The following is a 13,660-nucleotide window of genomic DNA, read 5'->3' as shown; positions in this document are numbered from 1 at the left end:
GATGTTGAATGGGGATGACTCCATGAACCCCAGGAGGAGGTGCATCTTGAAGAGTTTGATCTTGTTTACTTTGAGGGTCACTTTTCTATGCCCCAAAATGCTGGGCTGAAGTGGCAGCTATGCTAAAATTGAAGCAGGAATGAAGAAACAGGAGATCTCAGTTCCAATCTTGGTTTCACCACTAAAACATACTTCTGCTACTCCGATCATTCTCCTGTAAAGTCAGGAAGGTGGCTTTACAAACCTCTATGGCTGAGCTATCCAGTTCAGCAACCAATAGCCACATGCAGCTGTTAAAAGCAATTAAAATGGAACATTGATTTTCTCAGTTACACCAGCTAGATATCAAGTGCTCAATAGCCAAATGTAGCTAGTAGCTACCATATTGGATAATTAAAAAATGAACATTGACGTCATAGCAGAAAGTTCTGTTGAATAGCACTGCTTGAAGATCCTCCTCCTATAATAGTCTGATTTTAGGATTGTTGATATATGCTGCTATTCTTTTTTTTTATGATTTAAAAAATGGGATATGTATTTGGATAATTTGCAACCTATAATCCTAAAAGAATTGCCAGAATGCAAATATCTTTTTAATAATACTATTTCTGGTGAAATCAAACTCAAAATATAATACTTAGGACTCCTCCTTGTCCAAAGAAGAAATTAAACTAGATAATTGCTTTTCTGAAATAGTCTGCAAATTATAATTCACAAGAAGTACACAAAATAGGGTAAATAAAAGTGTATATACAGAAAAAGCTACATAATTCCAATTTTTGCTTCCCTAGCAAGGTACTGTACATATACTACATCAACATAATAGAAATGGCACAGTCTCTGAGGACACATTCCACATTTTATTTACATTTTAAGACTAACTTTAATCTCAAAATCACATATCCATACACCTATTTCCTTTTTGTTGACTTCACTTAAACTTAAATGCATGGTTAAACAAAGACTGTAAACAAATATTTACCATGTCTGTTACATGTAACACACAAGAACAGCTTTTAACAGAAATTCATCAACTCCCCCCAACATTTTTTATTATAAATACAGGTATCGAAACAATCCTGAACATATTTTTGATACTACTAGTAGTCAACACCCACACCGCTTCAAAAATTAACACATCTGTGACAATATTCGTTGTACCTGCTACTTTTTAAACAATTTCAACTGCAGCTCTCTTTCACTAAGCAAGATGGGTAAAGCATGCCATTTCTGTTTTCTTTCTTGAGATTTTCACTTTTTAGAAACACACATGCTTCCACTGCCATCTGACACTTCTCCACACGCTTTCATCTTGTAAACCTGAATTATATTTCGAGTACTCCAGGTTTATGTTTAAATGACCGTGCCTTAACAAGAGAAAAAAAATTGTGCTGCATTTTTCCTCCTGTTACCTGAAAACATAATGGGTGTACATGTATTAAATATATTCTTACAGATGTCCAGGTCATGTTTACCAGCTGGAATTCTTTTACTTAATGTGTGGGTATTTTTCATTGTGATATTGAATCAAAACATTAACATGAGTAGAAGATTGTTGATTTAAGACAAGTTTGAGATCCACTAAAATTAATTGTTGTATGTTTGTCCTTCTGGTGGCTGTGGAAGCTTCATATTTTCTTTGGTCATCATTAGATGTCTTAGCTCTTGAAGTACAACTTTAATGCTATATGAATTTTGCCATTTTGCTAACACTGGTATGCTCCGGGCATCCACCATCCCACTGGAATTATTTATTCCATTCATATTAATTTTTGTTACAAATCTAACTGACGGAGGAGCTTCTGGGTATTTAGGTCCCCATTCTACTTTCAGGCTATATATTCTGTTTTCATAATTTGTCCTTGGTGGCCCAATAATCATGCCTGTCCACCTTGTAAGTGTCATATCTTCATCATCTTCAAGGCCCCAGCTAACCGTACCATCGCCTACTCTTTTTTGTCCTTCTTCAAGTTCTTCCAACAAGCGACAATTACGAGGAACTTTAACTCCTGTGGAGACCACCATCTTCTCCTGCAGCCCGACGCAGCCCATATGCTGCTATTCTTAAACTGAAAGAGGCATTTTCTCATCTCAGAAACTCAAAAGCTAGATGAAAGTTTTTTTTTATTATTTTTCTTTATAAATAATAGAGAAGCTCTCAAATGTCTTACTACGTAGAAAAAAGCATGGTAGAGAATGACTATGTGTGTGTGTCAAGGGACACATACAATGTTTGTGTGTGCATTGAATATTTCTGGTAATAGTCTCTATGGAATGGGACTAGGGAACTTGGGACTGCCATGGAGAGGAGACAGTTTTCACAGCTTGAATTTTCTCTGTTTATATATTATCAGTCTTTTTGAAAGTGGTTGAGTGCATATGTAAATTTCAAGAGCAAAACTGAATTAACATATCAGTAGATACCAAATAACATTTGATATGCTTCAACAGCCATTTCAAGTAAAATAGAAAGAGGAAACTACTTAAATATGATAAAGACCACTAAATAAAACCTAACTGAACATATTAAATAGTGAAATATCAAAGATGTGGTATTAGGGACAAACGAGAAATAATGGCTATTACAACTATTATAAGTGTTTTAGAGGTCTTAGTTAATATAGTAAGAAATTCAATTTTCATTTTTAGCATTATGGCTGACTAGATGTTCAGATAAATCTTATTGGTATAGCACACTTAAAAAATCTGAATAAGCCTTTAATAACATATTTTTGTATGGGATGGCTAAACTGGTGTGAAAAGGAAGGAAATTCTTCTGATTCCCAAAACAAGAAGGAAGGATAAATCTAGTGAGATACGTGCTAATTCCTAATAACCTATCATTCCTAATGACCTATAGCCTGAAGTTTAAAGGGTCACACATACAGGGTCAGGAGACAAGTCTTGGGTAGAGTCTGAACAAGAAACGGTTGGATTCAAGCCCCCTGAATAGAGCTATGGTCTTGGAAGGGCAACTCTTTCAATGAGTGCAAAAGTTGTCCCACAGAAAGAGGCAATAAGGATATCTTAGCCTTGGATGTGAATAGAACAACTAAAAAGAAGTCTGCTTCAGATAACTCCTCATCAAAAGTCTATACTCACACAGATTTAAGGCTAGGATTCACACTACTTTTGTGACTTTAAAAAATCTAAATTGAAATTTTGGTTACAAGTTGTCCCAGGTCACTAGTGCCCCATGGCAGAAGCAAACATATGTCCTTCTTTTAAAGAGGAAGGAACTCTAAGCCCAAACCACAAATTCCAAGGAATATGACCTCAAAATTAGAAATCACCAAAGACATGAGCATAAGCCACCATAAGCACTGTCAACAGAAACAATATTCTATAGATTCATCCCACAAATACTATAAATATTAGAAACTGTTAAGCTATAGACTGGGCATGGTGGCTCATACCTGTAACTGCAGCACTTTGGGAAGCCAAGGTGGGAGGACTGCTTGAGCCCAGGAGTTCAAGACTAGCATGGGCAATATAGTGAGACCCCATCTCTATTTAAAAAAAAGAAAAAGAAAAAAAGTGTTCAGTTATAGAATATAAAATGAGTATATTTAATATGCCAAAATAAATGTTTTTAAAGACTTGAAAATGATAAAAGAACAAGAAACTATTAAGACTGGACAGGTAGACATGAAAAACAACCAAACAGAACTTCTAGAAATGAAAAAGTGTGAATAATAATGAAACTAGGAACCTCAGTGGATTAGACACAGCTAAAGAAGGAAGTAATGAACCAGAAGAGAACACTGGAGAAATTACCCAGAATCCAGTATAGAGAGACAACAGAATAGAAAATGAGAAAGAGAATTCAAAAACATAGAGGTTATTCTAAGTAGATCTAACATACATAGCTAATTGGAATTCTAGAAGAAAAGAAAATGGAGTATAGTAAATATTTAAAGAAAACATAATGAATGAGAATTTTCTAGAATTGATGAAAGACATGAATCCTCAGATTCAGGGAGCTCAGTGAATCCCAAATAGGATAAGTAGTGACAAATCTACACCTACACACTTTGCAGTGAAACCTAAGAACACTGAAGACAGATGATTAAAAGCATAGAGGAAAAAAAATAGATTATTTATAAAGGAACAACAGACTGAAAGCTGTCTTTCACAAGGAACAAAAAAAGCCAAAAGATATTAATATTGAAGATATCAAAACACTTTGATGTCTTTAAAGTGCTGACAAAAATGATCAACTTATAAATTCATACACAGCCAAAAAAAAAACTGTTAAAGTTAAGAGAGGTGGCTTTAAAAAGTTAGGAGAGGCTGCCTGGCATGGTGGCTCACGCCTATAATCCCAGCACTTTGGGAGGCCAAGGCGGGCGGATCACGAGGTCAGGAGATCGAGACCATCCTGGCTAACATGGTGAAACCCTGTCTCTACTAAAAATACGAAAAATTAGCTGGGCGTGGTGGCGGGCACCTGTAGTCCCAGCTACTCGAGAGATTGAGGCAGGAGAATGGCATGAACCCGGGAGGCAGAGCTTGCAGTGAGCCGAGATCGCGCCACTGTACTCCAGCCTGGGTGACAGAGTGGGACTCAGTATAAAAAATAAAAAGATAAAAAGTTAGGAGAGGCCGGGCTCAGTAACTCATGCCTGTAATCCCAGCACTTTGGGAGGCTGAGACGAATGGATCCCCTGAGCTCAGGAGTTCAAGAATAGCCTGATCAACATAGTGAAACCCGATTTCTACTAAAAATACAAAACTTAGCCAGGCAGTAGTGGCATGCACCTGTAATCCCAGCTACTTGGGAGACTGAGGCAGGAGAATCGCTTGAACCCAGGAGGTGGAGGTTGCAGTGAGCCGAGATCGAGCCACTGCACTGCAGCCTGGGTGACAGAGTGAGACTATGTCTAAAAAAAAAGAGAGAGAGAAAATAAAGGCATTTTCAATAAACACAAACTGAGAAGGTTTACTACCAATAGACCCCCGCAAAGGAATTTCTAAAGAATGTACAATAGGAAGGAAAATGAACCCCCCAAAAATATCTACAATAGTGAACAAAGATTATCATGGTGGGTAGATCAAAGCCATAACTAAATAAATATAGAATAATCACAATAATATCTAATTTGTTAATTAAAACAAGATAGAATCAGAATCCCATATAACTACAGCACATAAATCAGGAATTATGTGATTGAAGTCAAAGCATGCTGAGGTCTTTGTATTGTTTAGCATATGGGTAAAGATACTAATTAGCTTAAGATTTTATTAAGTTAAATATGAATGATGAATTTTCTATCATAAATACTGAAATAATAGAGACAGACTATATAACCTCCCTACTAATCATGGGGAGAAAATGGAATGAGAAAGAATAAAAACATTAATCCAAAGAAGGCAAGGATGGAAGGGGGAGAAGAATCAGAAAACCCACTAAATAGAAAGTTCACAATAAGTTGGTAGAAGTGAATCCAAGTATACTGGTACACTCAATATCAGACTAAATAACAAAACAAATTCTTGCCAAATACTATATACAGGAGATAGTTTTGTTTTGTTTTGTTTTGAGACAGGGTCTTGCTCTGTTGACCAGGCTGGAGAGCAGTGGTACGATTACAGCCGACTGTAGCCTCTACCTCCCATGCTCAAAAGCAATCCTCCCATCTCAGCCCCCCAAGTAGCTAGGACTACAGGCGTGTGCCACCATGCCCAGCTAAGTTTCTTATTTTTTGTACAGGCAGGGTCTCACTATGTTGCCCACGCTGGTCTCCAACTCCTGGCCTCAAGCAGTCCTCTTGCCTCAGCTTCCCAAAGTGCTGGGATTACAGGGGTAGAGCCACCATGCCCAGCCGAGATAGTTTTAATAAATGAGGGACACACAAAGGTTGAAAGAAAAAGGGTGGAAATAATTATGTATACTGGACTAATTTTTTTAAAGCTGGGGTAACTATTTTACATCATACAAAATAGACTTTAAGGCAAAAGGCATTACTGCAGAGAGTCACTACATATTAATAAGAAATTAAAGTCACTAGGAAAATATAGAAATTTTAAACTTATATGTACTTTTGTATATCAAATACTTAAAAATTTAAAATGATAATCATTACTTCAAGAATTTGACAAACCTATCACAGTGGCAGTTTTTAACATATTTCTTTTAATAACATATTAAGAAAATTCATAGAGAATGTTTGAGCAATACAGTCAATCAGCTCTAACTAATCTGCATGTAGCATATGATACCCTGCAAACTGTATTCTTTTCAACTGCTCATGGAACACTTACGAAATTTCACTATGTCCATAAAGCAAACCTCAACAAATTAGTATACAGACCAAATTCTCTGACTATAGTGCAAGTTTTTCTCCTAATATACTTGGAGACAGAAGTATTTTTTAAACAACTCAGGAGTTGCTCATACTGGAAAGAGTATTTTACATATTTTAGTTCTTGAAGGGTGGTTACATTAATATAGTGTGCTATATATGACAACTGTGTTTGTTAGAACATCTCAGTTCTCCCACCATTCAGGGTAATTGAGTTTATTCTGCCTTGTCTGTATGCATCAGAACTTTTGAATACTGTTTCATTGTTTTCTATGTATAATCTCTCCAAAAGCAAATTTGGGTAATACCTTCAAAAACAACTCAACGATTCACAAAATAATCCACCTGAGAAAATTTTCTAAATCACATCCTATCAATTTCAAAATCATGTCTAATACTTATGAAGAGTTAAATTAGTTATGAACAATTTGTGTAACTATGGAAACATGAGAGAAACAGTTTCCTGGAAGAATAAAACTTCAGCAATAGAAAACTTTATGGAACTAGCTGAAATTAGCCCACAAAAGAACATTATCTTTAAATCCTTACTAACGTTGAGTAAATTACTATTAAGCTATAGAAATATTTGAGTGGGCCTCTTTGTGTTAAGGGTTGAATACCTTAAAGATAAAGGAGGGGTAGGAATAGCAGAAGTTCTCAAAGTAATCTTTTATTTAAAATGTCAGAAAATTAAAATATGTCACATAAGTCTGCAAAATAGAGATAACAGTGTTTTATTTGCATACCCAGAGAATGCTGAAGACTCAAACCGCAATAGGACTAATAAAGGGATTTGGTAAGATGACAACATACAAGGAAAAAATCTGTAAGGCAATAGCTTTCATGTTTACCAGCAGTAATCAATTAATAATACATACACACACAAGATGTTTATTGCGACTTTATTACAAATAGGGAAAATGTGGGTTATAACCTGGCTGTATGTCAAGTTATAAGTCATATAATGCAATATGCAGTTTTGAAAAAAAATGAGTTATATTCATATATTGACCTAAAAATACTTATGATATATATATGAGTGGAAAAAAGCCAATAGCAAAAATATATATACACTATAATCTCATTTTTATTAAAAGAGAAAGAGAAGTCCGGGTGCGGTGGTTCATGCCTGTAATCCCAGGACTTTGGGAGGCTGAGGTGGGTGGATCTCTTGAGTCCAGGAGTTCGAGACCAGCCTGACCAACATAGTGAAACCCCATCTCTACTAAAAATACAAAAATTAGCTGGGCGTGTTGGCGCATGCCTGTAATCCCAGCTACTCAGGAGGCTGAGACAGGAGAATACCTTGAAACTGGGAGGCGGAGGTTGCAGTAAGCTGAGATTGTGCCAGTGCACTCCAGCTTGGGCAACAGAATAAGACTCCATCTCAAAAAAAAAATAAAAAAGAGAGAAAGAGAATATTAATATACACATAATAAGGATTACTTTGAGATATATTTTTATGCAAATCCACTTAATATCAATATCAATGCCTACAATAAAATATCCAACAGCCAAAATTAAAAGCAGGAAGATAAACCCAAAGCATAATGACTAAAATGGAAAGAAGTAAAGCAGAATTACATTCCATAAAACATTTGCAACGCAAAACAAAGCCACAAAAATGCTTCTCCTAAATAAGAAATACCAGATGCTAAAAAAAAAAAAAGGAAAAAATTTAATTTTAGGAAGAATGCACTACAATTTTAGTATCATAGACTAGTTAAATATATTAGTGGAAACAGAAAAGCAATGGATGCTTCAGTAAGTAAGGTGTGAAATCCAATAATGGAAAACACATTTCTCTAAACTCCTAACACTTCTGACACCAAATGTGTGGGTTTTCCACACTAAGCAATTTTCCAGTTCTCTATGGACACCAATAGGGTGTCCTACAATTTAATTTTGATACTACTGGCCCAAAGTTAGCACAGCCCTCACAGGTTAAGGGCTCAGTGCCACAAGAGTGTCCCCACTTCAGTTGGCATTCGCCAAGTTCAGACTTCCCGTACTTCTGACCAACTAGCTATAATAGATCAGGGGTTCCAAAACCCCTTCCTCAGATATGATTATTTGCTAGAATGGCACACAGAACTCAGGAAGGCACTTAGGTTTACTAGTCTATTGTAAAGGATAAAACTCAAAATCAGCCAAGAGGAAGAGATGCATAGGGCATGGTTTGTGGGAGAAGCACAGAGATTCCATGCCTTCTCATGTGCACAACCCTCCAGCACCTTCGTATATTTACCAACCAGGAAGTCCTCTGAACATTTTTGGCCAGAGTTTTTATGAAGTGTCATTAAGTAGGCATAATTGGTTAAATCACTGGCCATTGATAGGTGACCTCCAGCTTCCCTCCCCTTTCTCATGGGTCGGGGATATGAGGCTGAATGTTCCAATCCTTTAATCATACGCTTGGTTCTCCTGGCAATCAGCTCCCCCATCCTCAGAGCTTTCCAAAAGTTGCCTCATTAACATAAACTCAGATGTAGGTGAAAGGGGCGTGTTATGAAAAACAAAAGATGTTCCTTTTACCTTAATCATTTTAGAGCTTTTTCAGGAACTGGGGACAAAACCCAAATATTATAACAAAAGATGCCACTATCATCTTTCAGAAAGTTACAAGGGTTTTAGGAGCTCTGTGCTAGGAAGGGGGATCAAGGAGACAAGATGTATATTTCTTATGTCACACCATTTTTAAAAAAATAAGGATGAAATAGACAACTGCGCAAGAAAAAGTTATTGACCTAGAAAACAGACTCAGAGACCTAAGCTGAAAATCTGTTCAATGCCAAATTTTAAATATGAAAATTTATAGACAATGATGTAATACAGCAGAGCTAGCAAATAAATGGCTCCTCCTCACTCCTCTCCTCCCCACCCAACCCTCTCTCACAACAGTCATCAGTAATTTTGCCTGCAATCTTTTCCTCTGAGCCAAGACAAGACCAGAAGGTTCTTAACCTAGCATTTTGGGCAGCCTCTATCCAATGCTTATAGTTGCAAAGTAAGATTAAAATAATTTGCTTCTATAGAGACAATTACATCATCCAAAAATAATGGGAAAAAGTGAAAGAAAATAACTTATCGTTTTTTTAGTAGGAGAGGATCCAAGATAAGAATTCAGCCTAAAAATGGATAAGGCACACACAAGGTCTCTTCAAGATGTAAGAAGAAGACATTTAGATATATTCTTGTTAAATCCCTGAACTTTAGAGATAGAGATGGCTTGAAACAACTAAGGAAAACATTTCAGGCCATCACAGGTAAGAATAGCTTGAGATTATCCTACTGAGGTGCTTAAAAAAAATTCACAAATCCACAGAACCTGCATAAATTCTCCATTGGGCAACTTTATCTTCAAAGAATGACTCAAGGGGCATTGGCTTAGATAAACCACAGTTATTTAAAAATAAATAATGTAAGCATTAGGAGAAATATTGATACATAGTAAAATTTAATTTGTTTGTATAGCAGCCCTTATAAATTAGAAAAGATATTTTAAATGTGTGCAGTTCTGTCAATCTTAAATGAATTAGAACCAATTAGGTGAGTTCTAGTAGTAGACAACCAATTTCCTGTTAATGAGTCCAAAGTTGTTTTTTTCTTTGTAATAGATTAAAATATGAATTTAGATTACTAAAATGATTAGACTGAGTTTTTCCTTTAAGTATTAAGGTGCTATGTCATTGCATAAAAAAACCATTGATTTTAAAACACACCATTATATAAGTACCACTCAGAAAGTGAAAAATCACTTTAAGCTATTACTCAATGCTTTCTTGTTGCTGATTTTTATTTTATACTTTTTGAAGGTGCTCATGTAGGCTTATTGAGACATGTAGGTAATCATACTATGAAGAGCTATGAGCAAGTTCACGCCTATGGAAACAATGATAACTCTTAGACCTTCCACCTAGCTGGCAGCCATTGTAGGATGCCAGTAAGACACAACCTGACTTTAGGGATGTTAAAGTGTGAAAAATATGTGCCTTAGAATTGATTAAATATGACACATTAAGTAAGTTACCTTCCAGGTGGGTTTAAATGGAAAGAAGCTACTTAAAACAGATAAATATGATTGGATGTGACACAGACTGTACTACAGGAATGTACAAAATGCCTTGACTCACTCTACAGAGAAGGTTTTCTAGTCGGAGCACAGAGATGTCCCTGGAGAAGGTAGAATTGAAAAGGAGAAAACTCCAGAATGATAGAGTTCAAATATGACAGGCTAGGTAAAATGCCCCTGGGATCTGGGGATTCAAGTCATGATCACCAGACTCTTACAGTACTGATGCTGCTGGTGCCACCATAAGGTGATGAGGGGACAGCAGTGTCCCTCTGCTGGTAGGCATCCAGTATCTATTGTTGCGAGAGTGCATGCATGCATGAGTGCATGAGAGACCGAATAAGTGAGTAAGTGCATGCGGTAGGGTTGTCCAGGGCCCAGCATAACAGCTGTTCTCTTTTCCCTTGTCACCCTCAGAGAAACTGGAGAGCGAGAAGCTAAATGTGGCTGAGGTCACCCAGTCAGAGATTGCTCAGAAGCAAAAACTGCAGACTGTCCTGGAGAAGATCAATGAAACCCTGAAACTTCCTCCCAGAAGCATCAAGTGGAATGTGGATTGTGAGTTGAACAAAGGAAAGGGGCACCATTAAACAATGCCTGTGGTCCCTGCCATGGGGCTTCCCCAAGAAGCCATCCATAAGCTTGGCAGGCTTCGGGGCAGGGGGGCCAAACTCATTTATCTTTGAACAAGATGCTCCGCTTCCTTAGAACTTGGAAGAAGTTCCGTACGTACCCTTGGGGGAAAATAACAAAATGTCAAAATCTCACGTTCCTCTTCTGTAAAAGGCTTTCCATAGAAACCTCATGTGAAATGGCAAAGGGAAGGAAACTCATTCACTGAGCTACTTTCTTCTAAGTCCCAGCTCAGCCTTTTGAGAAAGCTGTTGTCTGCAGCTTGGAGAGGCTTGGAAAACTGAGGTCCCCACATCCACACAGCTGAGAAGCAGGGAGCAAGGATTCAGCTCTGTCTATTGCAAAGCCCACACCTTTCTAACCCCCCTTCATTTTCTAGAAAGAGCAAAGATATGGCTGAGATCATAGGCACTGGAACAAGATGTTAAAATTCAGTTTTTTACAGCTAGCATAGCTCAGAGACCTCAGAAAGCATACATTGTTAGTTTATAATAATTATTAGTTTATAAATTATTAGTTCATTTGCTGCTTCAAAGGCCTGGTGTCTAATACAGACTTAATGAGTCCCTATCAGAATTAATCAGGATTAGGTGAATCTAGCAATAACAACTGGATTCCAAAGTTTATTGTAATAGATAAGAATAGGAACTTAGATTAATAAAAGATTAGATTAGACTGTGTTTTGCCTTTAGGTACTAAGAGGTTAAGTACTATGCTTTATTGCGTCTAACTTATACAACTTAAAATCAACAGCCCCCTACGAAAAAAAAAAAGAGAAAAAACCTTTCAAACTTGGGAAAGAAAAAGGCATCTTCACCTCTAAAGTTAGAAACCCAGTAACTGCCAGTCACAATCTCTCCAGCAGGTCTCTAACATCTGACATTGGGGCTGAGACACCAAGTGCCTCCTCAACATAATTACACATTTTCGTGCACAGCGTGATGAGCTACTTTGCACAGCAGTGTGACGCTGGGAACAGGGCACAGGGCATTCTCTGCCCGCAGAGGGAGACACCTGAGGGCAGGAGGAGGGAGGCCTGCTCTGGGCCCTAGATGCTATCAAGGAGAGGGGCTGTTTCCCTGTGTTCCAGGAATGCTAGTATTGTCAATGGGGGAGAACAAGGCAGCGCAGGAAGGTTGATGACTAGTTTGAGAAATGTGTCTGCATTTTAAAAATCCATAGTAGTCATAAACATTAGAGAAGTCCTCTAATGAAGACTGCTGCTTAGTTTGGTTTGATCCTATCTCTTACTCCTTTGAATATGGACCACCTCCCTGTACCCCTCCAAAAAAAAATAAGTCAAACATCATTTAACTTATCATGGCACCCAATCTGGGAAAGGCTGAGATAGAAGAACAGAGTCTTTTATTATTATTATTATTATTATTATTATTATTATTATTTTTGTAGAGAGTCTCTCTGTTGCCCAGGCTGGAGTGCAGTGGCGCGACCTCGGCTCACTGCAACCTCCACCTCCCAGGTTCAAGCGATTCTCATGCCTCAGCCTCCCGAGTAGCTAGGATTACAGGCGTGTGCCACCATGCTCAGCTAATTTCTTTTGTATTTTACTAGCTATGGGGTTTCACCATGTTGCCCAGGCAGGTCTCGAACTCCTGAGCTCAGGCAATCCACCTGCCTCGGCCTCCCAGATTGCCAGAATTACAGGCACGAGCCACCACGCCACACCTGGCCTAGAACAGGGTCTTTTAAAGCCACATGAAGAACATTGTCTCCAGCGGCTTTGAATGATTTGTTTGGTTTATGCTTACTTTAATTTCTTACAGGGAAATGTGTGCAAGAAAAATCATCACTCGTATTACCATGCTAATCTAACTGTTTTCATTTGTTTGTTTCATTTCACTTGTTTCATTTGTTACTAGTTACATCACTGCATCATTTTGCTTGGTCAGGTCATATACACTTTTTTTTTTTTTTTTTTTTTTTTGAGACAGAGTCTTGCTGTGTTGCCCAGGCTGAAGTGAAGTGGCACGATCTCGGCTCACTGCAACCTCTGCCTCCCGGGTTCAAGCAATTCTCCTGCCTCAGCCTCCTTAGTAGCTGGGATTACAGGGGTGCCCCACTACGGCCACCTAATTTTTGTATTTTTAGTAGAGACGGGAATTCGCCATGGTCAGGCTGGTCTCAAAGTCCTGACCTCAGGTGATCCACCCGCCTCGGCCTCCCAAAGTGCCAGGATTACAGGCATGAGCCACTGCACCCGGCCCAAGTCATAATACACTTTTGTGTTTTGTTATTTTTCTCTTGATCTTACATCACACGTATTTTCTACATTCCCTCATGGTCTTTGTAGTTAAAATTTTTGATAGTTGTTTCTATTTCATAGGGTAGATATCCCATAGTTAACTTAAATCCTAGGTTGATGTTGATGCCTATCCTTTTAGGATGTTTCCCTAACTATTTCTAATATCAGATAGCACCAAACTGAATGTCTTAGCTTGGTGCCTCTTTTTTGCTTCTCTTGAATTACTCCCCTTAGATAGATTTCCAGAACTGAGATGGATTACTAGGTCAGAGGGAATAATTATCTCATGTAGGTGGCTAGCTCCCTGTGATGCCTTGGGGCTTTTGAAGAGCTGGGCTTGTTTACAAAGTCACAGTGGCTGCTTCCATAAGGAATGTGGCAGGCACA

At 37.9% G+C, this 13,660-nt stretch overlaps 2 protein-coding genes across 3 annotated transcripts in view; one reads left to right on the top strand and one right to left on the bottom strand.

The window, feature by feature from the left end:
• Positions 1 to 13,660, top strand: part of PARVA (parvin, alpha) — a 175,868-nt gene that overhangs the window by 131,948 nt on the left and 30,260 nt on the right. Inside the window, exon 5 of the mRNA XM_011973037.1 lies at positions 10,795 to 10,935. Within this exon, the coding sequence (XP_011828427.1) occupies positions 10,795 to 10,935 (141 nt within the window). The remainder of the gene's footprint in view (positions 1 to 10,794; positions 10,936 to 13,660) is intronic.
• On the bottom strand, positions 840 to 2,045 carry LOC105534329 (ubiquitin-conjugating enzyme E2 variant 2-like). 2 transcript variants are annotated; one of them, XM_011973036.1, is made up of 2 exons: positions 1,862 to 2,025; positions 1,588 to 1,735 (listed from the first exon to the last, which is right to left on the bottom strand). In XM_011973036.1, exons 1-2 carry the CDS (start codon positions 2,023 to 2,025, stop codon positions 1,588 to 1,590), a joined length of 312 nt encoding a protein of 103 aa, XP_011828426.1. The 2 variants fall into 2 exon arrangements, with proteins under 2 accessions (XP_011828425.1, XP_011828426.1); XM_011973035.1 differs by having other exon boundaries at positions 840 to 2,045.

Source organism: Mandrillus leucophaeus, unplaced genomic scaffold (genome assembly GCF_000951045.1).
Source record: "Mandrillus leucophaeus isolate KB7577 unplaced genomic scaffold, Mleu.le_1.0 Scaffold1332, whole genome shotgun sequence".
Lineage (NCBI taxonomy): Eukaryota > Metazoa > Chordata > Mammalia > Primates > Cercopithecidae > Mandrillus > Mandrillus leucophaeus.
The sequence above is the reverse complement of the archived record's forward strand: the minus strand, read 5'-3'. Positions and strand labels throughout refer to the sequence as shown.